The sequence below is a fragment of the Sebastes fasciatus genome, chromosome 10 (genome assembly GCF_043250625.1).
Source record: "Sebastes fasciatus isolate fSebFas1 chromosome 10, fSebFas1.pri, whole genome shotgun sequence".
NCBI classification, from domain to species: Eukaryota; Metazoa; Chordata; class Actinopteri; order Perciformes; family Sebastidae; genus Sebastes; species Sebastes fasciatus.
The window spans coordinates 24,172,598-24,200,206 of record NC_133804.1 but is presented as its reverse complement, the minus strand read 5'-3'; the positions used below and the strand labels follow the sequence as shown (position 1 = coordinate 24,200,206).

At 39.3% G+C, this 27,609-nt stretch overlaps 3 protein-coding genes across 3 annotated transcripts in view; 2 read left to right on the top strand and 1 right to left on the bottom strand.

Annotated features, from left to right (window-relative positions):
• Positions 1-109: 109 nt before the first annotated feature.
• Positions 110-13,698, top strand: fgf2 (fibroblast growth factor 2). Its single transcript, XM_074649072.1, has 3 exons — positions 110-737; positions 4,863-4,966; positions 10,210-13,698. The coding sequence occupies exons 1-3, from the start codon at positions 560-562 to the stop codon at positions 10,393-10,395; spliced, it is 468 nt and encodes a 155-aa protein (XP_074505173.1). The 5' UTR covers positions 110-559; the 3' UTR covers positions 10,396-13,698.
• nudt6 (nudix (nucleoside diphosphate linked moiety X)-type motif 6) lies at positions 11,096-23,527 on the bottom strand. Its single transcript, XM_074649070.1, has 5 exons — positions 23,155-23,527; positions 21,348-21,551; positions 15,833-15,888; positions 12,941-12,995; positions 11,096-12,558 (listed from the first exon to the last, which is right to left on the bottom strand). The coding sequence occupies exons 1-5, from the start codon at positions 23,408-23,410 to the stop codon at positions 12,176-12,178; spliced, it is 954 nt and encodes a 317-aa protein (XP_074505171.1). The 5' UTR covers positions 23,411-23,527; the 3' UTR covers positions 11,096-12,175.
• A 512-nt stretch (positions 23,528-24,039) lies between these two features.
• afg2a (AFG2 AAA ATPase homolog A) overlaps positions 24,040-27,609 on the top strand; it is a 121,098-nt gene continuing 117,528 nt past the window's right edge. Inside the window, exons 1-4 of the mRNA XM_074649068.1 lie at positions 24,040-24,295; positions 24,940-25,064; positions 25,194-25,351; positions 26,911-26,969. Coding sequence (XP_074505169.1) covers positions 24,121-24,295; positions 24,940-25,064; positions 25,194-25,351; positions 26,911-26,969 — 517 coding nt within the window. The 5' untranslated portion in view covers positions 24,040-24,120. The remainder of the gene's footprint in view (positions 24,296-24,939; positions 25,065-25,193; positions 25,352-26,910; positions 26,970-27,609) is intronic.

Genomic DNA, 27,609 nt, shown 5'->3' with positions numbered 1-27,609 from the left:
CCTTGCCCTCCTCTTCTTTCTCGACTTGTGCTTGGTTGGTTGGTTGGTTAAATCAGTGAGCATTAGTGGGCGTGTGTGTGTGTGTTGGTGCTCCTAGGGCGCATGCGAACTGAGGCCCAAAGGGGAAAGCCTTCCACTGCAGATCTAAGCCAGCTGCCCTGATTTAAACACTTCATTGCAAGAAGAAGTGGAAGCGAGGGGGAATCCGCATGCATCCCCCCTACCAGTGTGCTCAAAGTACACTGGCAAAGCAGCTGCCCGCTCTACAAGCAACAGACGAGCAGCTACAAATGGTAGATTTAGACGTTTGCTGTTAGGTACAGGCATTTTTGGAGTCCTTCTGCCTCAGACTCTCAGGACTCAAAGGGCACTTGCTTCCCTGAGTGGGGGGTGCTCAAGCAAACTGACTACCTGAGGTTAAGCAGAATCAGTCTGTGTGAAGCTCTGTGGAGGAGGGGAGGAGGGAACGGTTAGTGGGAGGTGGGAGGCCACAGTGGGGCTCCTGCACCGCTCAAGAAGGAGACGAAGCAGTCGCCGGGAAGCGGGGAAAGAGGAGGATATGGCCACGGGAGAAATCACAACACTTCCCTCCACACCTGAAGGCAGCAGCAGCGGCGGCTTTCCTCCCGGGAGCTTTAAGGAACCCAAAAGGCTGTACTGTAAAAACGGGGGCTTCTTCTTGAGGATAAAGTCTGAGGGGGTTGTGGATGGAATCCGGGAGAAGAGCGACCCCCACAGTAAGTACTTCCAGCCACCTTCTTCTTCTTCTTCTACTTCTTCTTTTTCTTCTTCTTCACTTTGCACAGCACACAAAGCTTCTTTATGTTCTTTTTTTTAATGTGCAACAGGGAAGTTAAGAGTGAAGCAAAAACATCATGGAGGAACGATGTGAATTTTCCAGCTTACTGAGGTTCATTCTCCACATTGTAAACACCGAAATGTGTGTAGGCCTTCTTCTGGAAAATATAATAACTGTAGTTCAAGAGAAGTACACCTCAGAATTTTCTTAATCAATGGGAACTTTGATGGAATATGCATGATGTTTTTAGTAAATGTAGATCCCATGCTGAGTCACAGGCATTCACACTGCTTACTGTGTGGTTTACGTCACACAAAAACAGCACAACATGGAGTTAAATGCCAGCATAAGTAAAAGTAAAAGTAAAAAATAGAGGTCCCTGTCAGTGTTGGAGTTCAATGAACTTTTACCACTAATGTATCTAAAAATGATACTATTGCTACAAAATATAATAAAATATAATCTGTAGCTCAATATTTATTTAGAAAGTGAGAGAAGTTTCTAATATTTTTCTTTAAGTTAGCCGCTATTAAAGTGGAAACATTTACATCATTGTTTGGCCTGGACAACTGTGATACCCCTCGGTGCCCCTGTATCACTGATTACTTTTAAGTGTGTGTCCAGAGTTGCATCAGTAAGTGGGAGGGGAGGAGGGGGCACATGAAAATATTGTGGTTTTTCGATGGAAATGTATTGCCCAAGATCCAATGTGACGTTTAAAGCAGGTGTGCCCAAACAAATGCCTGATATGGAACCAGTTTCAAGGAGAGAGGAGCTATTTTTAGAATAATTCAATAACCTTCAGTTAGACTTGTTTGTGACTTAAACTGTCAGAGTAACCTTGTTGTGCACAAATTGCATATTTAGTTTAATCATTTAAAAAAAAACGTCCTGTTGTTCAAAGAGTCAGTATCATGGCTTCAGAAAGGAATATAATCCACAGTGAGTCACAAAACAGGATTAATCATTTAGCTTTTTCCCATAATGGTTTCTTACAGTTAATGTGACCTGAGCTGTGCTTCATCAATGGTCCTTTTGTTAAGGCTGCGGTCGACCTGCCAACTTTTTGGACAACACAACATACCTGCCAGTTAGAATTGGAAACATTAGTGAGAAGTGTTACCCAATATATCCAAGGATCCTCATGTGGGACTCTACTCCATCACATTTGCGTTCTTTGTAACTCCCCATGCCAAAGCTTTGTGAGGACAATATTGCCAACACCGTCTCACGGCAGTTTGTGAAATAATCCATAATTCGTGTACACAGACAAAAATTTTCCTTTTTTTTTCATGACACTCATCACGACTTTCAACAACGTATTTTTGTCCGGCAACACGTGACGCACGTGTCAATTTCCGCTACAGTCTTTTCAAAATAAAACTACTCAGTTAAGTTTAGGAAAATATCGACTTTGATAGGCAACAAAATACTTAGTACTTACTAAAAGATCGCGGTTTGGGTTGAAATAACACTGGAAGTGACGGAGCTTAAGTACAGAAGTTACGTGATAAAAACTACTTCGTTAACTTTAGGAATAGATTGCGGTTCGAGTTAAAATAACTCAGGAAGTGGCGTAACTTAAGTACGGAAGTTACGTGACAAATAAATCAACTTGGACTTTGTGGTTTCACACAGGACACAAACACCGGTCTCCTGTGCGAAAGTCCTGTGTTTTTTGACCCACCCATCCACCCCGCGTTCCCCGCTCTTTATACTTCCCGGTTCACAATTACGTGGATTATATACTAATTGATTTCGTGCTGACCATTACGAAAAAAAATTGAAATTTGTTTCTATGTACTCGAATCAACACATTAAATTTCACGAACTTCTGTGTGACTGGGCTGATATTGTATAGAGTATATTGCCACAAAATGTTGCCCTTACATCACCAACCCCAGGACAATTACAGATAGGACCACACTAGAGACGAGGACAGTTGAGGGAAGGTTTTCCTGTATTCACAATACATAGTATCCTCAGTAAACCTCGAAACACACGACAGCACACTCACCAATTATGATTTATTTTCAGGGAAGAACACCTCTTTGATCTGTGACATGAATCATCCAGGCAGCGTGCTTAACTGTAGACAGATGTGTGTCTATGTGAAGTCTTAATGTGGATTAATTCTGAGCAGATTCACTAATTTACCTTATGGGGCCCCTGCTTCCTTTTTGGTGGTTTGGCTTCATGCGAAGAATGCTTTGTTGGCAAGCAGCGTTGCCTCTTCAAAAAAAGAAAAGAAATGTGGAGATGATTTTGATCCATGTGTCTGTGTGTAGGCTGTCACACAGCCAACAGGTACTGTGTGCTCCTCAGACTGCTGTCAGCCACTCTGTAATGCTACTGTCGATGGGAGTTAGCTTATTGTTACCTGTGGCGTCAATGGTGTTACATTCATTCACTGCAGAAATAATTTGGGAGGAATTGCAAATGAGATGCAACATAAATGAATACATATATCCTCAGAATAATAAAAAGAAAAGAGAATGAATGATCTGTCAGCACATTTAAAGCCACATTAATCAATAGTCCTCACTAACTCAGCAGCAGCAGCTTTAACCTCTTAAGCTTTTAACCTCTTAAGCCCTAGGGTGCTGGAATGTGTGGTTCGCCTAGACATACCCAAAATAAATCAAGAATAGCTCGACAACTACCAGGTCTATATGTATGATCTTGGTCTCTATGGATAGGTTAGACCTCAGAGAATTCAACCAAAATATACATTTTTGATCCTCGCCTAAAATGTTTTCTAGATTAGACAGTGGATAACACCATTATAGCAATGATGTCATGCACAGAAATGCCACTGAATTCATTCAGCAACTCCTTGACAACTGTGCCAAAGCAGATATAAATAACACAAAGCACATATAATTCTACAAAGGTTTTAGTAAGGATAGGACCAGGCGGACTCTCCATTTGGCCACTTGGATACCCAAAGTGTGCCAAATGGGTTTTCTACCTCTTGAAAGGGAATCTGGCAATAACATACTACTGATACTCCTGTAGTGGATACAGGAGGCTCCATGTGCAATCAATGGAGCCTTTGGACATGACATTTACCCTGTGCATAATCAGATTATACCATTGTGCACAGTATAAAATCAATAAAAAAACAACTACATTTTATAATTTAGACTCCAAACGGAGTAGTTTTATTATAATAATGAAATATGATCAAGTAAAACTTAGATAATAACAAATAAGATAAATAACAATAAGTCAAAGTCAAGTAAAGTATTTGTCTGAGGGCGTGCCAAACTAGCCGCTAGGCAGGTATTATGGAAATGTGTTACTTGGTGACATCACCACGTTACGAAAGAAAAGGCAGGGCTTCATGCAAGGCGTTACAGGCAGTTCAGCAGTAGTGTTTCTGTGGGGGAGAGTAACTTTTGTCTTTGTAACTTTGAAGGCCTTTTACATGCACAAAAAACCTATATAACACAATAAAGGAAAGGGGAAAAGCACAGAAGCAAAACAGGTACACTTTACATTGACTAATGCATCTTTAAGTATTAATATATATCTGGACATTTTTGCTTTGTTTGTTCTTGAAGACCAGTTTCCTCTTTCTGTTTTGTGCTATCATGCTAATCACCAATCTCCCCTCCAAAGTACAACTAGTTGGCATAAATTTTAAGTTTACAACATTAAATGTCCTGTAGCGAGCAAGTTGTTAGCACAGGCTGTCTTATAGGCTGTCTCACTTGTTACTCATGTTAACTGCTGTAGTAAAGATTTCATATTGAAATGCCCCACATAGCACCTTTACTGTGATTTGTTTCTTGAGTTGCTTTGACACTGCTAGTGTCAAAAAGAGGGCGACGTTGATGTAACCGTGAAACATTGAAGAGATTAACTATTTCATTTGGATTTAGTGTAGAAATCCGGCGCCTAGGATGTTTATACCCTCTTTATCTTTTTATAAAATATGTGTATTAAACAAGCACTTCATGTTTTTCCTTTGACTAAACATCCCACAAGAAAACTACTTATGACGTCTGTGTGTTTTGTTCATTCTGTTCAAATACAAACATTTTGTCTTTTTCCTCAGTAAAGCTTCAACTCCAGGCGACCTCGGTGGGGGAGGTGGTCATCAAGGGAGTCTGTGCTAATCGCTATCTGGCCATGAACAGAGATGGACGACTGTTTGGAGCGGTGAGTGAGCTCAATCATCATCTTTCTGTTGATAAAAGTTATATTGTTTCTGTTCTATAAAGAGTTTTGAGATTACAGTGAATGCAGTAAAATCATCAAATAGCATTTCTTGAGAGAGTTCAAAGAGTTTTTTACCAACGGTGCTTTTCACAAATCTGTATTAAACACCTCCATTAAGTGTATCTAACTTTGTCACAAGCAGCATTTGCACTGCTGTGTTTTGGAAACCAAATATTTACCAGCCACCCGACAAGAAATCCTCCCTCGCAGGGAAACTAATTAGGTTGACACACGTTTGTCATAGTCAGCACTGAGAATACAAAAGGTTTGCCACAACATTAAATAGGCCCAGGTCAAGTTGATCCTGTCAAAAACAGTTTTGTATCTATCTCCTGTTTGTTTTGACCACACTTTGGTCCAACTGAGGCGTCTCTCCCAAAATCCAATCAGTTCAACCGTTTGTCTTTCTTTCCATTCTCCAGCCTCGTCCTCGGCGTTAACACTGCCTCGGCCAACAAAATCATGACACTCGTCATGGCAACGCTAGCAAGTTTGGGTTTTGAGTGCTCAAATCCAAATGATCTAACATGACTTGGGGTTTGATTTTAGGACACATACAGTCCAGACTGGCAAAGAAACAAATACGTGATGTTATTTGGCTCTGCAAAATTAAATACAATAAGCTATATTATTCCCATTCCCACTACAGTAAGGAGAAATCAGTTGAAAAAGATAATGAACAAATATAATTATGATGATAATATTTACCTAGAGCCAGTCTGCGAGGGGCTGAGCTGGTTCGGACATCTGATCAGGATGCCTCCCGAACGCCTCCCTTTGGAGGTTTTTCCGGGCACATCCAACTGGTAAGAGAACACGCTGGAGAGATTATATATCTCGTCTGGCCTGGGAACGCCTCGTGGTCCCCCAGGAAGAGCTGGAAAACGTAGCTGTGGAGAGGGATGTCTGGAATGCCTTGTTAAGCCTGCTGCCCTTCGCTGATAATTCGATGATAATATTTATACACTAGCAACAGCGTAAATGTTTTGATTAGACTCCATTAATGTGGACAGTAACACCTTTGTAAAAGTCAGGTCTGTGAAAATAAGATATAAGATAATGGGATATTTCTCCAAGAGTCTCGATGCTGCTGGTGGAGAGAAAAGCAAATAAGTGAAAGATGTGAGCTCTAGTATTTGCAGGCTTTTATTGTGAATTCTTTTGGATCTCCAAGGGCAACCTGACGGTAAGGGGGGTGGGAAAGTGGAGGATTGAGCAGTACTTCGTCTGAGCCTCTTTCACACAAATGACCATGGTCGGACTGGAGTTATCTAACCCATGTTCTTTTGTCAAATCAAACCGAGCCAGTCAACACGAGTTAATCCCTGGTCAGGACAATTCAGATACAACCTGGGTCACAACCCGGTAGCACTGCATACCAATTAGCTCAGGTGCTAGAAATGGGCGGGGGGTTTACGTCTGGAGCAGTGGGCAACTCCAGGGTCTGAAAAGTGAAGCCAATGCAGAAGTGCCTTGAACTTGCATTCTTTCTAACAGCCAGCAGGGGGCGACTCCTCTGGTTGCAAAAAGAAGTCTGAATGTATAGAAGTCTATGAGAAAATGAGCCTACTTCTCACTTGATTTATTACCTCAGTAAACATTTTAAACATGAGTTTATGATCTCAATCTCTAGTTTCAAGTCTTCTTCAATACAGCATGGTGTTCATTTAGTAAATTATGGTCCTATTTAGAGTCAAATAGACCATAAAGCAGGGGATGCTTTAGGGCGTGGCTACCTTGTGATTGACAGGTCGCTACCACGGTGTTGTCCAGTCTGGGAGTTGTCCGTGTTTTCGTCTTACAACTCTAACCCTTTCACAGTGTGTTTTCAGGTCATGAAAGTTAATTATAACCTGTCTGGTTGCTTAAAAATGTCTTATTCAGCGTTCGATTGTACATAGCTCCAGCGAAAAACCAAGATGGCTACGGCCAAAATGCTGAACTCAAGGCTTCAAAATCGTAGTCCACAAACCAATGGGTGACGTAACGGTGACTACGTCCACTCCTTATATAGTCTATGGTCTAAAGGATTACAGAGAGAGGGGATTATAGTGGCATCATCAATGTGTGCAAAAACCTAAAATGTCACAGAATGATGCATGTTTTTGTGATAATATGGTGTAAATATACAACATTTTTACTTTTGTAAAATTATTGTAAAACTACGTTATACTGTGTTACGTCAGAGATGATAGACAGAAACACAAAGATATTTAAGGAGCTGCATCCAACAATTGATGGTAGTTTTTTGTACAGACATGATGGAATTTGTGAATGAGAGAAGTTTTGAGAGCGTGGGCAAACAGAAATGATGGAGAGGCTTGACATGTTTTAATGAAGATTTAAGCAGGAAGAGACAGAACTTAATTTGTAAAAGAGTAAATGTTAGAGAGAAGACTTCAGTTTTAGACCCATGCAGTCTGCTGTTTTACTTAGTGAGCAGATACACTATGGTATCTGCTGGCAGATCTTACTGGTATTGTTTCTTTCTATCCTGCAGCAGAACATCTGAAGTCTGTTTTCTTTCTTTCTCTCTTAAAAGACATATTGTCTGACTGACCAGCAGACAAACTCACTCTATATGGTCTGCTGTTTTTAGTTGTTCAGTGATCAGATGTTTCACATGAACAAAATAAAAATGGGAAACATATTCCAAGTTAGTTTATGACACTCTGCCCTTTGTAATTTGTCTCATTACACCACGTCCTGTCAAATTAAACTGATCTGAGGGATTTCCTGACTGCTCATGACAAGTAGCCAACACCAATTTGGCACCGCTGCCGGTCTAGTTGCCGCAAAGTTGCTGCTTACAGCGGCAGTGGAAGTGTGAAGTGTCGGTGACTGATGTGGTTGGTGGTTGTGAAGGCTTGTCCACAGTCCATGTAATTGGCAAGACGCATTTCCTCTCTAATGAGAAGCCTCAGCAGCTGCCACCCAAGGCGTCATTCTCTGTTCTGTTCTGACTTGTGTGAAGAAAACCATTAAAAAACCCGAAAGATATTAAATCTCCTCTTATTACCATGTGTGGTGTGAAAAAAGAAAAAGTCAGTATATTGACTGACAAGAAGATTTGTTGCCAAAGAGAAGACACTTTTTTCCGTCTAATTTAGCCCCTTGACTGGATGAAACTGGATGTTTCTCTAGTCTGGTCTTGCACATTTTTATCTAGAAGCAGAAGTCATCTACTAAACATTTTTTGCAAATATAATTGATGAATTCTGACACAAGTCAATACAGACTGATAAGATCTGTACAAGATTTGATTTATTTTCAATATTTATTCCACCCTAAACCTTTAACAGAATTCATCAGCATTCCTGAATGATATTTTTTATTGATGTAAAAATAAAAATTTCCTGCGCCTTTTGATTTTTTTCAAATTTCCATTCAGTAATCTAAAACTGGATACAATTAAATGGACTTCTCGCTGCATATCTACATCCAGCTTACTCTCATTCCCAGGGCATCAAACACTGACGCTTTGTCATGGCCGTGCGTCGGTATGAGACGCACTGGGCTTTCCATCATCTACAATGTAAACCCATCCACGTCAATATTAAACGCTTGGGGAAAGTGCTGTGGTGACGTAGCTTAAAGAGCGAATGACACACTTCGGGCGAAGGGACGGGAGGTGGATGGGTCCAACAAACACAAAGCTTTCATCCAGGAAACCGCTGTTCGTGTTCCGTGCGTTAAATTTCACTTTCACGTTACAATCGGCTGTTCGTTCATCTCCACTTTTCACATTTATTCAGTGTCATTTTCACTGTACAAACGTCGTAGTTTTAAGCCCAACCATGTTGTTTTTTTCCTAAACCTAACTATAGTTTTGTTGTTTGAACCTAAGCAAGTGTTTTTGTTTCATTTACAACAATAAGCACGTGTTTACTGCGACCGAAAAGTGACGCCGAGGGGTCTGACAAAGCGTCGGTATGTGACGAGTTGGGATGAGAGTGCGTTGCTATGTCCTGGCTATATTTAGGCTTGTACTAGCTTGGATGATCAATGGTTCAGTGGTTTTCCAATTGCAAAAAAAAAAATACCAAACATTAGATTATTGTTTGTTGAAAGTTGCTGTTTTTTTCACAATGGATTGAACAAAGTAGCCCTGGGTGGTTGTTGCAGTTTAAAGAGAATATCTTCTAACCAGTAGCTCCATACTGTAGCTGAGCAGTCACAGTTAAATAAAACAGAAAGTAAAACAAAAGCCTCTTGTTGGACAGGGTCGAGGTCAGTTAACGCCCAGCCAGACAGCAACGTTTCAACCAGACTTTGTGTAATTAATGTTTTCTTCAGGTTTTCAACAAAGGACAATGTTAAAAGAGGGGAAAGTGTGAGCACTAAAAATAGATATCAGCACAAGAGCCAACTCATTTAATGTGTATTTTATTGTGAGCGTCATCAGTGGCCCTTTTTAAACCTTGTCATTTATATTCATATCAAATCCAAGTTTGTCCATCTTAATTTGTTCTCTGTTTAAAGTCTTCACATTTATCATGTTTAACATTTCAGCCCCTTCACTTCCGTGTTTAATCACGATTCAAGAAAAACACTAATTAGATCTGTAATAATGTCTCTCATCAGTTATCATTTTCCTTTAAAAAGTGTCTTTATTGATTGTATAAGCGTGAAACACTGAGCAGGAATTATTCTAAACCAACAGTATCCTTCAAAATAAAGGTGGCATTTAGCTCTGGCTGTTTTATGTGACAATTTAATGTCAGGAAATGGCAGCATTATAAATGTTCTCCCTTTCCAACAACATATATTAAACAAATTCAATCAACTATCATCCAAACAAAACAACATATTTGATGAAATGCCACTACATTAACGATGTACATTAGCAGAGAGGATAGTTAGCAGCTTGGAAAGAAACACAGTAACATTTTTATTAATCGTACAGACAGAATGACCTAACTTCAGTTTCCATTTGTTGAAATATTACGGACTAGTTTCACAGTTTTCTAACATTTCCTCAGCTTGCAAGTTAATTTAAGTGTATTGCGACGGGGGGAGTGTCCCAGTGGTTCTTTGCCCTGTAAGCAAAAGGCTTTAGATTTAATCCTCCCTCTTAAATCCCCTGAACCCCCCACTGCTCCTTGCTGAACAGCAGAATTACATCCAGTACGCTGAACATCAAATACAATTAATCTGTTCTCCCTCTGTGTCTTCCTCTCCAGAGACGAGCAACAGACGAATGCTACTTCTTAGAGCGGCTCGAGAGCAACAACTACAACACCTACCGCTCCAGGAAGTACCCGAGCATGTACGTGGCACTGAAGCGGACTGGCCAGTACAAGTCTGGAAGCAAAACTGGACCGGGTCAAAAGGCCATTCTTTTTCTACCAATGTCTGCCAAGTGCTAATCTGGGATCTGATTGAGAAATATTAACGTCATTAGTGGCAGCGACGAAGAAGAAGAATGTGACGGCAACGAAGACAAAGTGTTCCATCAACGTTGCCCAAAAAAATAGCTGTGACGCTTTCAGACTGTTACATCCTGAACATGTCTGCTCTTATTCAGCTTTTACTTTCAAACAGTGGCACGCGTTCACAGCTGGCTGCTTCCCAGTAAAAACCAGGCTTTTGCTGTGGACCAGCCAACTGCTACACTAGTGCAACTGGAGCCAGGTGCCTTGCTCGAGTGCACCCCTAAAGTACGACTAAAGTATGTTCATTTTACCTATACAGATCTTCCCTCCCTGGCTTCTGACTGTGTAAGCTGCAGTCTGGGATATTCTGTTTAGACACATGTCCTCCATAAAAAGGGGTAAAGAAAATGCACTAAAACCATCAAATCAAATTATTAAAACGAGAGAAGGGCTTTTGTGATACAAAATAAAAACTAAGCACACGAAACCCACTAAAATCAAAACTCAAGCACTACTTATAGTTTTTTCTAAATATTTTATACTACTCACCTACCTATTATGTCACTACCTTGACATAATTAATGGATACCGGACAGGTTTCCTGAGCTCGTCTTTGTTTTCTGATAAAACTGCATTCCCCATTTCGTAAGTGTATAATTTGAGATTTGTGCAAAAAGTCCACGTTGCATGGCACTGGAGCATAACTTATACATTTATTAATACGAGATAATTGTTGTGAATGAAGTCTAGTTCAATGACAGAAAGGCAGTTAACTTGGACAAAAAGATTGTGACTTTGTTGACCTGTAGGCTAGTTCAGCAAGGCAGCCAATATTAATACAGCAAGCCACTAACGTTGGCTTCTGCCAGGAAATGGTCAGCCGACACTGGTGGCTATAGCTTGGTAAACCGAACTGTTCCCAGTTAAAGAAATACAGCAGAATTTCAAATAGTACCTTTTAAAAAATGAATATAGAGTGCTGCAGGAATGAGTCCTAAAACCTGGATATGAGTTAGCATTTTAGCACTTCCGGTTCCCTCCTCTGGAAGTCAATGGGTTATTTCAATGGGTTCTTAGTTAGATGCCTGAAATAAGGTTTGTGGTTTTAACTTTTTCTTCTACGACATAAAATATGTCAGTAAATACCCCACTTGTGAGTTTTGAAACTTTTACGTCCCCCTTTTACAGCCTCGTTGTGTATACTCGCTCTCATGTGACAAATGTGTAGTTCATTTATAGCCTAACGTTAGCTTTTTACTTCTGGTGATTGCATTCACACTTCAAAAATCATAAAAGTGGTGTTCATTTGTGAAGATTATTTTACGGAACCAGTGTGTTTACCACAACAGGGCTTATTTTTAGCAATAATCAAAAATCCAGTGGACAAATCCTATTGGCTTTTTGTTGAGGGAACCAGGGCGATGCTAACTCACCCTACAAAAATCCGTCATCCCTGCAGCACTCTATTGTCTGACAGATATGGACTACCAACATGGCATCCAAAAAAGTGTTAAATGAACCGTATAAAACTCTGCAGTCTTGCAGCCAGGCACCACAGTGGCATATCTCTTTTAAAAACCACAAAGTGAATGTTCTTGTAGTCCACAGCCTATTGCACCATATTAACCATAACCATATTTCTTCAACAGCAACAGTGTGAAAAAAAACACACTGCAAACAAAATTCCAGTCATAAATACACTTTAAATATGAGTAATACTGACAACCGTGTGTCAACTTGATATGCTAACCCCCATCAGGTTGACTATGGCTTGTTAGGATTTTAGTGTCGGAGGAAGCTGCCTGTGGTACAGCTGGTAAAACATCCCAGAGTAGACGGCAGGCAGCTCCTCCATGGCGAGGTCGATCCTGTCGAAGCCCTGCTCCAGGCCCTGAAGCAGCAGCCTGGCTACGCGAGAGGTGATGGGCGTGGTGTGGTCGGTCTTGGCCAGCTCGGCGAGGTCCAGCCACTCGCAGCGCAGACACTCCTGAGTGCAGAAGTTGATGTCGAAGCTGAGAGGGCTGAGTCGGCAGATGATGTACATGTCCGACATGCCGAAGGCGCCGGGGTGGTTGTGCTGCTGCCGGATGCTGAGCAGAGACCTGAACTCGGACTGAACGCCGGTTTCCTCAAAGACTTCACGAACGGCAGTGGCACCTGAGAAAGATTCATTAAAATGTTAATAATAATGTATGTTGAGGCATTTTTAAGAGATCCTGACAAAAAGGAATATATTTACGTTCCATTGTCAGAGTCACTTTGCAGATGGATGTTTAGATTTGGGGGAAAGGGAAAATACATATATTTTTTGTAAACATTTGACGCTGCTTTTGGGGTTTTGTCATAATATTAAAGCTGCTTTTAAAATGTTAGAAAAGGTGAATTTGTAGAAACAGATAATTATTTGCATATATATCATGTGCTTTATTTTGTACAGTTCAAATGAATGTATCATCTTTGTGCATAACACTAAAATCAAAGGATTTAGCTAGATGTACTGTATTAGATTGTTGCTCTGTTGAGCGTCACGCTCACTCACCAATATTTTCTCCCGGATCAGACAAGCCACCGGGGAACTTCCAAGCATTCTTTGTCTGGAAAAAAGTACAAATTTAACATCAATTGTGATATATGGCACTGCTGTAAATGTATCTTAAGAGTCATATCCACATGTATGCTTCAGAAAATGTCCATTTATGTTCTTGTTTTGAATCACAATTTCTTTAAATCAGTGGCACCATCTTACAGCGTGGCAGTAGTTTCTTTAAGACAATCACAGCAAGTAGTACATTGTGTGTTCAAAGCATCATCTTATGTATCTGAACTAATAATTATACAGACAGAGATGTTCAATGCTCTGATCTGAGCAACTGTATTTTACGTTTTATATTTAGTGCCTCACTCTGGAGACTTTTACATTTGATGCGGTGAAAAGTGTGTCCTCCAAAACCTGTTTCACCACTTATCCTTGATATTTAATAACAGTATGCTGCTGGTTAAATTATGATGTCAGTGTTGTACATATATTTTTGTAGTTACTTAAAAGATTTTTTGTATGCAGTGCTTTATTTCATCTTAAGATTGTCCTTGTTTTGCAAATCCTCTCTTTGTGAGAAACACAAATGCATTACAGCATTAAATGTTCACATTCTATTTAATTTGACTCCACACAATAAGTCAGCATTTCATTTAAGGTTAAATACAGATGTTTTTTTTAGGATTCACCAACATATATTTTTGGAACTGTTTGAAAATGGGCTGGTACGGAAGAAATAAAGAGATTTTGTGTAACTCTAATCAGCGTGTTTTTTTCAGAGTAAAGGAGCTGTCAGAGCTAAATGCTAAAACAATAATACCAAAACCCCTTGCGCAAGGATGCCAAATAAACTGTTCACGCTGAGTCTACTGGGAAATGATTGAACGACGGTTAAATTAAACCCCCATTAACATCATTCAGCTCCCCGATGGATGAAATGACCTTCAGTCCACTGGGGATCTGTCTTGTGTTTTCTCCTGATGTTAGAGTGATAATGTCCTGGCTTCTTTTCAGGAAGTTTGTAACCCTTCGTGAGCTCTGAACCGGCTCGGTGTGCCAGAGACTCTCGACTGCCAAGGGCCAGACTGTTATGAAGCCCATTTCCAGTAAACAGTTTGATGGGGAGGAGGAGGAGGAGGAGTAGAAGAGGAAGAGATAAAACACTTCCCACACTTGCAGGCCACTAACTGTTTCCCTCTGCTTCTGGACAGAAGCCATTAAGATACATTATATGCTCTTCAGATTCCCGGCTGGGACACACATGTTGCATGTTGTCAGTAGACCCACTTTTATTACGTCAATTATAATTTGAACTATATTTGTCATATGATCCAGATTTTACCGTCCCTTCTCAGATTACTCCTGCTGAAGAGGGGTAAGCATAAAGACTGCAACTTTAACACCACGGAAGAATTAAAAATGTTTTCATAAATTAAAATTAATTAATTAAATTCATAAACTCCTATATTGTGTACAGTATATAGTATGGGAGGGGGGGGGGGGAGTTATTACTTTAAAAGGTGCTCTCCAGAGCATTAATATAACATCACACAACTATTTGCTATGTTAAGATATAGAGGAGTAAATGTCTACCTGAGCAGAGGATGAAGTCTCTCTCCCTCTGTTTGTGCAGTAATCTGAGTTTCTCCATGCTTTGTTGACATAGCCGGGCCGGCTGCCCGTGCCTTTTAGTGCGCCGCTCTGCACTGCTCTAATATGGCGATTACAGCTGATCACGTCAGCGTTGCACCCGACCTTCGGTCCCCCCCCATGTTAGCACTTTTAGCTCTGTCAGCACTGTTACCTTTGTTTCCGTTGTTAGCGCTGTTAGCACCATTAGCTACGAGCTGCCGGTGAAGGGAGCATTTCCACTGTGCAGAAGATCTACTGTATACTGGTGTACAGTATATTGTGTTACATGGGTATAGGCACAATGCCAGGACTTTCTGATGTTTCATGCTTTGAATTCCTGGCAGCGTTAGCAGTCGTGGTGGTGTTGTGCATGTGGTCGTATTACAAAGTATAATGTTTGTATTAAGGACAGAAGCAGTTTTGGCAATCTCTACTGTTTAGGTTACAAAATGTGCACGTTGTGCGAGAGGTTCTTTACTTATCGCCTCATTAATGTCAAATCGAAGTAGCTGGTATCTTAAAACATAATTGGTTTCCAAAATTGCAGCATCGCCGTGCAATCTCGTTCTGGCCGACTGAGAATGCAAACAAATCTGTGTAGCAAAGATTTTAAAAGAGGCCTGTTGTAAGTCAACCTCATAACAACTTGAGCACTACAGCAGGGCTCTGTGAAAGCGGACACAGGCGCACACTCACAAAGTTGTTTGAGTGCATTTAGCTCATGTAAACACCGTGTTTGCTTGAGGTCAGCTAATGTCGTGTGGAGCTATGTTAAGCGTGAGAGGAGCTGAGAGGATTTCCACACACGTTTGGATCAACAGAGGCAACATACAACTCACTAAACAAACACAACACAGATATTTTCAGCAGCACCAAAAGATCTGCTGCTTCATTGGCTCATCTTTTCACTGTAGATGGAAGATCAGTGTCCAATATTACTGAAGCCTTTTGGCTCTGCTAGCTGCCAAAAATAATATCTCACCTGCCAAAATATGCCATGATTTTTCTTTTAAAGAAATGTGTCATGCTGCCAACTGTACCTAGTATATATATAATTACAGCTCTGTGCTTATAGCTAGCTTTTTCATATGCTGCATTCCTGATTGGACATAACAATAACCAAATTCATACATTTACTGAAAATAAAACAAAAATAATTATATCTTAATTTAATTAAATTAATGTGGTCTATATGGAAAAACAAAAAGATATTTGAAATAATGTAATGGAGAACAATATGTAACAATAAAGAGACATATATACCTTATTTCTGTCTTGGACCACAAGAACTTTTCCATTGGATTCATCAACAACTGCACCTGGAAAACAAACAATCAGACATTCATTTCACATATTTTGCAAGCACCTTTTGTCCCCGGTATATAAGCTGGTCCACATTTTGCACTGAAGTAGTTACTGAAACCTGTTGGCAGTCAAGTTCAAAGTTAATTATTAGGTTGGACACAACATAAAACCTTCACCATGTGGAGGGAAAAAGCCGGGAGCTGAGCCTCTCCGTCAGGCCTCAGACGACACAAACAGCTGCCTTGTCCATTTTATATTTCCTTAACACGTCTTGAAGATCAGTCCAGTTCACAGACAAACCAGTCAAATAAATGACAATAACACTGATGGGCTTGTTGCTCATAATTTAGAATAAGTGGGAAATTGAGTTCATTGCACTTCTCAAACTAATATACTAAAAATAAAACTGTTATAAAAGTGCCACTTGACTTTTATCCAAACGGTGCAAATACCAGAAGTGTATTACAGTTTTAAAGGAACAGTGTGTAACATTTCGGGGGATCTATTAGCAGAAATGTAACATAATATTCATAACTATGTTTTCATTAGTGTATAATCACCTGAAATTAAGAATCTTGTTTTCATTAGCTTAGAGTGAGCCCTTCATATCCACATAGGGAGCGGGTCCTACTCACGGAATCCTCCATGTTGCTCCACCATGTTTCTACAGAAGCCCAGAACGGACAAATCAAACACTGGCTCTAGAAAGAGCCGTTCACGTAACGTGAGCCGCAGAGTGCAAAACCGTGGTATCGCCAGCTGCCGTCTGACCTCCGTTGCTCATAAAGTAGAGTTATTATGGTAAGGAGCGAGGCAAGCGGCGTTCCCACGGTTTTGCACTCGGCAGCTCAGTTCTCTCCCTGTACGGCCTCAATATGCTTCAAACAAAGTATGTTGTACGACGTATAAGGCTACGTCAAAAGGCAAACATGTTTATATGTTTGGATTGGCTCTTTAGCTGCTAAATGCTCCAATATATTCACCAGCTAGTTGCTAACTTTCTCTATCTGTTTTTTGATGCAGGGCAGGTGGCAATTTATCTGAACTGTTTGACTGAGTGGAAACAGTTCGAAAAATTAGGAATCATTTTTTGTAAGATATCATACGAACCGTTGTATGAGAATATGTTGCACTACAGGTGACGCCCACAAATACTCATGTGATCCATTGGTGATGTAAGGATATTGACTGTATCCGTTTAACGTCAGCGCTACATTTGGAGCAAATATGGACAAACTTGTTCAAATAGTTTTTCCAAATAATATGGTAATTGTTCTTAAAAAACTGTTGCAGAACAGTAATGCATGACGTCTCACAAACATCCACGTTGATGTCTGAAAATAGGGGGTTAACATAAAATATTCGAAAATGTGTTTTCGAGTCTAAACCGAGCTCGAGTGACTCAGCTGTACTTGTGAAAGATGTGGACATCCCATTTCACCATTTACATTTTTCTCTCCTGTTTGAGTAGCTTTTTTTTCAGCAGGTTGTGACTAAGAGAGACAGCTATGTGCTGCCGCTGACAGCTCCCGGAGGAGGAGGGAAAACGGGCCACTTTCTTTTCCGGTTGCTCCGTCTGACCGACCGGGACGGGCCTCCTTAAATGAATGTCACAGATGTGTAAAAGAGGGATGGGTCGTCTTAAAGGCCTGACTTGGACTTCCAAGTGGAAACTGATGTCATCCCTGATCCGTGTGCCATATGGCGCTTCACAGGAGGAGGCCTGGCTGCTGCTAAGGGAGGCTATCATTATGTAGCCTTCAGTCGAGGAAACAAAATGCTCTCAAGGAGCAGGAGAGAAAAAAAAGGGAATGGCACAAAAAGCCCAGAAGCAATCATCACAGAGGAACTGTGGGTTCTGTAGTAAAAACTGTTAATCACTTGAGGTTACAGTTGGCTTCTGAGCCACAAAAACGTTTGATGTCTTCTCTTAATTCATATTTCATGTAGGCTTCTTCTACTACTTTTCAGTTTTTACAATAATTATGGGTTCACAGTATATGTGTGGTATACTATGAGGTCACAATGAGGTCAAATGTAGAAATCGGATTGAGAGTCGCTCTAGATCAGAGCATCTAGTCAACACTTGAGCTGAATTTCATTACAATATACTAATTAGACTGAAATTGCGATGTCTATTACCCGGATTTTGTTGCCCAGGTTTCCATGCAAAGGTGTATTTGTTATGAATTAAGTCTGTTACGTAACTGCTGGTTTAGTTTTTACACATACTGTTCTGTAAGGTGGGGAGACGGCATTGAAAAGAGTGAAGGCTGTCCAAAAAAACAATTATTAATGGTTCCATGAGTCACTAGGTGATGCATCAGACCATGAAACACTCCGTATGATTCACAATAATGATGCTAATTTGTTTAAAAAATCTGCCAAAATGTATTTCCTTTGATTTCACTTCTCGTTAACAAGCAGCTTACTCAACCATCAGTTGGGTGGACACAGGATATCAATGTAGACATGACGTGAACAGCTTGACATGCTGCAGAATACCATTGATATAATAATAATAGCATTAATTATATTGTGATATTTTAATGGAGTCTGTAATTTCTTGGAATCACTTTGAGCTTTAAGTCCTCGACCCTGTCCTGAGAGATCAGAGGTCATGTGCAGCTGGTAGGATGTCAGCTTCATACCAGGACACTTTAGCAGGGCAGATGTGTGTGTGTAGAATGCAATTTCTTTAGATGAGAAACCGTCTCTGTACCCAACATCTGTTACCTTGTTTCCAGACAGCAACCTCCGGGTCTGAAAAGTGAAGCCAATGCTGAAGTGCCTTAAACTTGCATTCTTTCTAATAAACAGCAGTGGGAGACTCCTCTGGTTGCAAAAAGAAATCTGATTGTATAGAAGTCTATGAGAAAATGAGCCTACTTCTCACTTGATTTATTACCTCAGTAAACATTGTAAACATGAGTTTATGGTCTCAATCACTAGTTTCAAGTCTTCTTCAATACAACATGATGTTCATTTAGTAAATTATGGTCCCATTTAGAGTCAAATCGATGCTTTAGGGCGTGGCTACCTTGGGATTGACAGGTCGCTACCACGGAGTTGTCCGGTCTGGGAGTTGTCTGTGTTTTCGTCTCAGAACTTTAACCCTTTCACAGTGTGTGTTTTCAGTTCATGAACGTTTATGTAACATCTGGATTTAGCTCTGCAGTATGATGGTTTTAAATCTTGTTGGGCTAACTTTCAATTCTCAGTGTGTAGAGGTGTGTGTGTGTACAGTAGTGCAGCAGCGGTGCTGGAACGGGGGAGATGGAATCAGACAGACAGAAGAACATGTCATGACATATTGTCTGCGCCACGAAGCTTCGAATACCTTCGAATATTTCTCACCAAAGCTTCGAAGCACAAAATTTTGTATTTTCACAGCCCTAATCTGCCTTTGAAATGATGTGAGAGTGGGTACCATGTTAAGCTCAGTTACAGGTGTGTTGGCCATATACAACAATAAGAACCAAGTTTTGAAACACCAGAAATGGTCTTGTAGTAGTAGTGAAAGTTGAAAATAATGAGCTGTAAGCACCCGAGCAAACAAGTATCAGATCATCTAAACAGCTGTGTATTTCACATTCCTAACCTCAGTTTCATCAATGTTTGTGTCGTTTCATTTTGGCAACAAAAAAGGGAATTTCTGGACCCCCCTTCCAAACTGAAGGATGCTCTGGACATGTTCTGACATGATTCAAGTGCATCCACTCTTAAAAGGTATACAGCACTCTGCCCTCTGCTGGACGATCAGAAACGTAGCACACTTCAGGTCTGCAACTCCTCCCTTTTGTTGCTCCTCTCCACACATTCACAATGCTGATGAGTGATTTTCCATTTACGCAAGTGAAATAGGCCAAAGTTGAAAACTGCATAACAGGCCAACAGACAAACAACCTCTCCTCTTTTAACAATAAAAAGTAGCGTGATATCACTGCTACGAATAAATGATTTTAAAGTATCAACAGAATGTATTTAAATCACACTTTCTAATCTTCGGCTTCTGTCAAGTCTACCTCGGTCTCTGTGGTGTGGCCCGTTCCAAAACCTGAAGCTCTGATTTATATTAAGAAATAATGCAGTGTCTGTCTGGTGCCGCCTGACGCCAGCGTTCATCACTGCTCTAGTGACGTAAACTTTACTCCCATATCAGTAATGATTTGGGTTTGTGTGTCCCGGGAGCTTGTGGTCAGCTCGGAAGTAATGGAACACCAGACGAAGCTCTGAAGTCTTTGGTTTAATAAATGCCAGAAGTGCGCATACACATTCAATTTATGACACAAGGATGTAGAATTTGATGCTCAAAAATGATGTGATAGTGAATCGAGAGATATTTTTTAGGGCTGCACCTAACGGTTATTTTACTGCCGATACATTTTCTGTCAACTGAGTAACCGATTAATCTATTTATTGTTTTTTGATGTTTGACGATAGATTAAGCTGTTTTGGATCCACTCCTTAGGAGCACTGAGACCACTGGTCTTACTGAAGATTTCGTCATTTTACTTTGAATAAACTATAATAGATTATATATCATGCTGTGTGGTTGATGATGGCTGAAGCCTGATGTTTACATAGCATTTATCTCTCTCTGTTGCATATTCTATCTTGTAGATAGGGGTGTAAGAAAATATAGAAAAAATATAATATGGCAATATTGTGTTTTGTGATACTGTATCGATTCTCAAAAACACTGTATTGATTTTTAATTAATAGTTTACATGGAAAGACTAACTCAGTCAATACTTTATTTTATTTGCAAAGAGATGCTCCATCTCAGTGTATGTGCCCTCCTAAAGTAGTACTATGAAGTTGGATGATACAGGGACTGTGATGAATGCAAATGCAGATCCCACTGTTCTGATTGCATAAAAAAGTAAATTTATTTTACTCAGATTTTATGCATATGGTGGTGTGTTCTTTATACTATGAGTTTTCCTAAAATTAGATTAAAAAAATCGCAATATATCACCTTGCGTACAGTATCGCAATATATTGAATAGTTACTCCTGTATCGTGATACATATTGTATCGCCACAGCCCTAGTTGTATATACAGTGTATTTTGTATGTTGATTGTTGATGTGCTGCTTAGTGTTTTTCTTGATGGTCTCTATAGACACTCTGTGTTCCAAATCGCATACTTTTTCATTTTGGACAATACAAAAGAAAATGTTTTCTTCTTTTTCAACTTCTCCTAACTTGCATACTTCTTACAAACTGTTGTCCTCCTGGATGTTTTTAAATCTACCGACTTCAAGGGCCCGAGGAAGGATTCCTGTTCTTAACTGTGTAACTAAAGACCTTTGACTAATCAATAAGTTTGCAATTAATGTTCGTAATTTTGGTTTTAAAGATATATCTTTCAACCATTTTTCTTCAAATCTAGCAAGTAACTTTCTTCTAACTGTGTTCATTACTGTTTCCAAAGTCAAGAACGAACTTTCAGGCTAAACATTTTCTACCTGCCACTCCGATTTGGTGAGTTGCAAACCCCGGCAGCCTGCTTTCCCCGTCTCCCAACCAGAGCGCCAGCACAGTGTGGTCGTGTTTGGCGTGATGGAAGGTGAAGCCGTGAGTAGAGGCGGCTGCAGCACATCGACTCAGTGAGATGGGAACTCGAAGCCACACTGCAACTTTCCCCTCTGCTTTCCACTGGGCCAAAGAATCTGTGGAGTACACAAATCAAAAGTTCACCAGGATACACAAACGTTACAAATTAATTTTGAATGATGTTGCTGCTTTATTAAATAATAAACTGCAGAAACAGGAAAAATGAAGATTGTTTTTGATGCTTAATCTGATTTTGGAAGCAAATGGAAAATGTAAAGAAAAGAGAAGATGACAGGCAGCGGAGACAGTTTGGTGGAAGTAGCCTGAAGGGTAAAAGGAAGCAGATCTTTCAAAGTAGAAGGTTGCTGGTTTGAATCCCAGACTGACTGGAAGAATACAGGTAGTAAGGACGTAGTGATGAAACAGTTGGCCACTTCATCTGTTAGCTGATCAATAGGAAATCAATCGGCAACAATTTGGATATTTAACTAATCTTCTAAGTCATTTATAAATCAAAAATGCCAGGATCTTTTCTGGTTCCAGCTACTCTAATATAATATTTTCTGTGTGTTATATCCTATTTTAGCTTCTATCCTAGCTTTTATTTTTAGCTTGTTTTTATAACTGTTTTAATTATGTCTGAATGTTCTTTTGCACTTTGTCGCAATGTTCTTGAATGTTTATGTAAAGCACTTTGAATTGCCCTGTTGCTTAAATGTGTTCTACAAATAAAGCTGCCTTGCCTTACACTGGGGGTGAATTCTCTGAGGTCTAACCTATCCATAGAGACCAAGATCATGCATATAGACCTGGTAGTTGTGGAGCTATTCTTGATTTATTTTGGGTATGTCTGTCTAGGCAAACCACACCTTCCAGCACCTTAGGGCTTAAGAGGTTAAATATATATTATTTGCATTCAGCATATGGGATCCCAAACCTGAATAAATGCTGGGAAACCCCGCCAAATGGAGAGTCCGCCTGGTCCTATCCTTACTAAAACCTTTGTAGAATCTATGTGCTTTGTGTTGTTTATATCTGCTTTGGCAAAGTTGTAGTCAAGGAGTTGCTGAATTAATTCAGTGGCATCTCTGTGCATGACATCATTGCTATAATGGTGTTATCCACTGTCTAATCTAGAAAACATTTTAGGCGAGGGTAAATGTCTTCTTTGGTTCATCACAATATACTCAGGCATAGTAACAGTCACAATGTTACTTACACTGGGGATGAATTATCTGAGGTTTAACCTATCAATTTAATTAAATTAAATTAAATTCAAACAACTTTATTAAGCCCTCTAGGGGCAATTGGTTTGGGGCAGCTTGTACATAAAAAACATAGATAAAATATAGTGACACACAACAACAACAATATATGTAAGCTAAAAAAATAAAAAAATAAAAATATACATATCCATAGAGACCAAGATCATGCATATAGACCTGGTAGTTGTGGAGCTAGTCTTGATTTATTTTGGGTATGTCTGTCTAGGCAAACCACACCTTCCAGCACCATAGGGCTTAAGAGGTTAAATATATATTATTTGTTTTTTTGCATATGGGATCCCAAACATTGATAAACGCTGGGAAACCCTGCAACAATACTTCATGTGCTTTTATCTCCAATGCATATGTGCAATACCTGCAGATTTGATGCAAGACATGACCTGTGCATTACTCCTCCCAGTCTCATTCACAGCAGCACTTTAAGACAACCAACCTTGAAGCAATCTACTGAAGGAGCTTTCACTGATGTCCACCGGTAAACAGATGTCAGCCAGGTTCACTGTCACTCCACCAAATCGGTCCACTTTGCCCGTCAAAGCACCGGCACCGGCACCGGTCACCCTGTGCAGCTGAGACCGAGGTGCTGTGCAGGAGAACGCCCGGACAGCTGGAGCTCTGCTGCACAACCTTCCTCTCAACAACAACGACGACGGCTTTAAAAGCTTTAACGCAAAGCCACCAGCGGCCATGTTACTATATGCTCACATAAACAACCTTTTTTAAAAGGTATTTGTTCACTGTTCAACCGGCATGTGCTTGTAGTACAGTTACGTAAACGTCCGCCCTGGAAGTTGCATAAATACCGTAATAGTCTGGTAAAAATAGCTCCAGGGAGCCGGAGCCAAAACCCAGTCTGTGATTACTCCATTCAGACATTTTACAGGTTATCTAGTTAATACGTGAACGTTAACTACCAGTATTAACGCTAGATATAAAATAACATATGATGATGAATTCGGCTAACAAATTAATCATTTTAATGCTGTAAAATATAAATTATGACAAGGTTAATACAGTACTGCAATGCTCGTTGACGCACGCTCTTCAAGACGTCATGTGGCGCAAAGATGCTAACAAAAAATCAAAAGTAACGTCGAAAACTATGAAAAAACGCCGCTTGTCATATTATATATATGCCGAATTAAAGATTGTATCTAGAAAATGTTTGTTATCTATTTAATCATGTCAAAGTATGTGTTCCTACTTGTTCGTAACAAAGAAAACCTAAAATTGTATGATTTTTCTATGGAGTTTTGCACAACTTTTTTTTCTCCTGCTGCAAAATATATTTACGGTAAAAGGGAGGCGGGATTAAACTTTAACCAGGAAGTTTACACTCCATCCTCCGTGTTTACACATGTCTGCAGGTTCACGTGGAGGAGATTTTCACTATTAAAAAATGTCCTCAAAGAAGAATAAGAGCAAATCGAAGAGAGCGAGTGAAGGAGACAGTTCACTGCTACTGAAGGAGAGCTCCAATGACTCCTCCAACCTGCAGACATCTAGCCACGAAGGAGGAAGCAGCACAAGTTTACACAGCAACTCATTCACTGTCATTGATTTCATTGAGAAAGGTAAGACATTGAGGCATAAAGCCAACAGTTTAACATGCTTTGACACAGTTTGTAGAGTATATAAATGCAGTAAATGAACCAATATGCAGTATAAACATGTATGCCGTCTCACTCACTGATGCTGATGGATGCTGACATGCTGCTCTGTTTTGATTTGTCTCTCACACATTTGATTTAAATTGAGACACTGGTTGAGGCTATTTATCAATATTTATTGACATAATAACCATGTGGATTTTTTTCCAAAGTTACAGTCTTTTTGGTATAAAAAGCAAGATATCTTGATTTGTCTAATTCAGACTGCTCAAATTAACTTCAGCTGCACTTTATATTGTATTTTTGCATAGAAAAAAGGACTGTGGATTCTTTCCCCATCACTTACAAGATAAGATAAGATAAGATGAACCTTTATTAATCCCCGGAGGGAAATTCAGGTGTCAAAGCAGCAACATCAGCAAACATCAGCACACAGAGTGAAACACAGGAGAGGTAAAGGTATACAAAAATTATAAAAACAATAATAGAGACATAAAAGATACAGAGTGAATGGGAACATATATGTATATGTATATATGTTGTGAAATTTCACTTTTACTTAATTGAAGTCTGATTTATTGTTTATTGTTTGTTATTTTTCCTCACAGCTGATGACAAAACACCCAAAAGTTGCAGATCAACTTTAGTTCAACTGAGCCTCAATTCAATGAAGTCAGCCAGTGTTTGCATCGGGAGGCCGGTCCTGCTGACGAGTCCCACAGGACAACAAGAGGTGTCCTCTCTTCTCCTCTTCTCTCCTCATCAGTTGAATTGTTATTTTAAAGCTCTACTGACTAACGTATGAAATGAGTGATGCTGTTATGTTATTAATATTCATTTGTCTATTTCGTCTGTGTTACAGGTGTGTTTAGGATGGCCGGTTGCCTCCTTTCCTGGTGGAAAAGTTGGTCTTCAGAAATGTGCTCAGAATAACCTCAGAGTGAAGTCAGGTGACGAGGTGATGCTGCATCCACTGACAGGTCCTGTGCTTCAGGCTGAGGAGGTGGTCCTCTCTAACAGGTAGCCTTCATCTGACTCTCACTGACTTAAAACAAATAATAAATTATGTAAATTAAAAATATACATTATACATATTAAAATATCATAGTCACACTATACTTCTAATAATACTACATTATAGTTATTGTACACTCAGTTGCTAGTTTATTAGGTACATCTAGCTAAAACTAATACAGTCTAATACAGCAGCACTGCAATAAATCATGAAGGTTATAATGTTCAGTTTGTGTTGAAACTGAGATGTTGATTTTACTTTATTATTTATTATTATTTGGAAGCTGTAATTTGTGGTGCTGTTGGCTTTTATTGCCTTATACTGAGAGGTTTTTCTAATATTTTTCCATCCATGCGTATATCACATATCCACTGTGTCACTTTGCTTCGAAATACCATCAAACTGCACTACACTATTGAATTAAATTACACATCTGCAGCTGGAATTAAACCCCAATACAAATAGTTGGTGGTGTTATATGTGATAAAGTCATTGTAATAATGTACAAGAGCATCAACAATAATTTAAACCTCTAAAAGCCTTTAGATTGTATCACACACCTTTATGTTGTGTATCTTAGGTAAAGGCTGTCATCTGCTGGTTAAATCTTGTAACTGCAGTTAAAATGACAAACTATAAATTTTCCAAAAATAGTATTGTCTAGATGTTATTTATCTACATTATGCATGCATCTTTTTGGAATAATATTTATCTACACTCTTCTGTTTTCATATTACATGCTATGACATAATTTAAATTTTATGTGTCTTGAATGTTTTGTAACCTTTTTGTGTTCTGTGTGATGCTGCTCCTGTAAAAGAGATTTTAATATCAGTAGGGCACTTTCCAGATTAATTAAATTTTATATATTATGTATATATATATGATTTATAATTAGGGCTGTTAATCGATTAACATATTGAATCACATGATTGTCCAAGATTAATCGCAATTATTGCAAATTAATCGTACATTTTTTATCTGTTCAAAATGTACCTTAAAGGGAGATTTGTAAAGTATTTAATACTCTTATCAACATGAGCGTTGGCAAATATGCTTGCTTTATGCAAATGTGTACATATCTATTATTGAAAATCAATTAACAACATAGAACAATGACAAATATTGTCCAGAAACCCTCACAGGTACTGCATTTAGCATACTCAAGCCCAACAGGCAACAACAGCTGTCAGTGTGTCAGTGTGCTGACTTGACTATGACTTGCCCCAAACTGCATGTGATTATCATAACGTGGGCATGTCCGTAAAGGGGAGACTCGTGGGTACCCATAGAACCCATTTTCGTTCACATATCTTGAGGTCAGAGGTCAAGGGACCCCTTTGAAGATGGCGATGACTGACAAGCTAGTATGACATGGATCTATTGCGTTAATGCGTTAAAGAAATTAGTGGCGTTAAAACGATTTGCGTTATCGCATTGTCATCACGCTAACATTTACAGCCCTAATATAATAGGTTAAAAACATTACAAGATGTGTATACAGTAGTTTATTATTATGTATTATAGTTAATTCTCACATACTGTACATATAACTGTCATTTAGGTCAAAAGATGAAACACTAGAGACAGAAGAGTTCAAGAACTTCTTTCTGAGGTCACTGGGTAAGTCTTCTTCACACTGTTACATGTTTGTTGACACTTTTAAAGTAGGGGTGGGAATCTCTGCTAATCCTAAAATTTGATTCTTGTTGATAGATTCGATTCAGACGCAATTCTTCAAAACCTGATTCTCAATATATTGAATAGAAAGAGGAACACTATATTCCAGGCTCTTACTCCACTGAAATGAAATATGAAACATAATTGGCAGTTAACTAATTGGTCATGACAAAGCTCACTTTCTGACCGAATAGGAAAATACAAAGAAAAGTGTGAGAATGCAGCTTCTATAGTAAAAAAAAAAAAAGAAAAAAAAAAGGAAGAATATTTCAGTTCCTACATGAATAAAGAAATGGATACATTTGTGCACAATAATATTTTATTACATTTACAATAATTTGCTTGATATATACAGTAATTTAAGATTTTATATGAACAGTATATACTGCTGTTTTGGTTTGTATTGTACCCTTCTTTTGAGGTAAACATGGGGTCCTGTTTTGGTTTCCTTTTCCATCATCCATCATCCATCAATCCATACACTTTAGCCTCCAAGACCTGTACAATTACCCCATTTGGATAAAAAGAGTACTGTGTCCTGGTTTTGAATTGCTGTTTATGTTCAGTTTTAGTCCAAACTGCT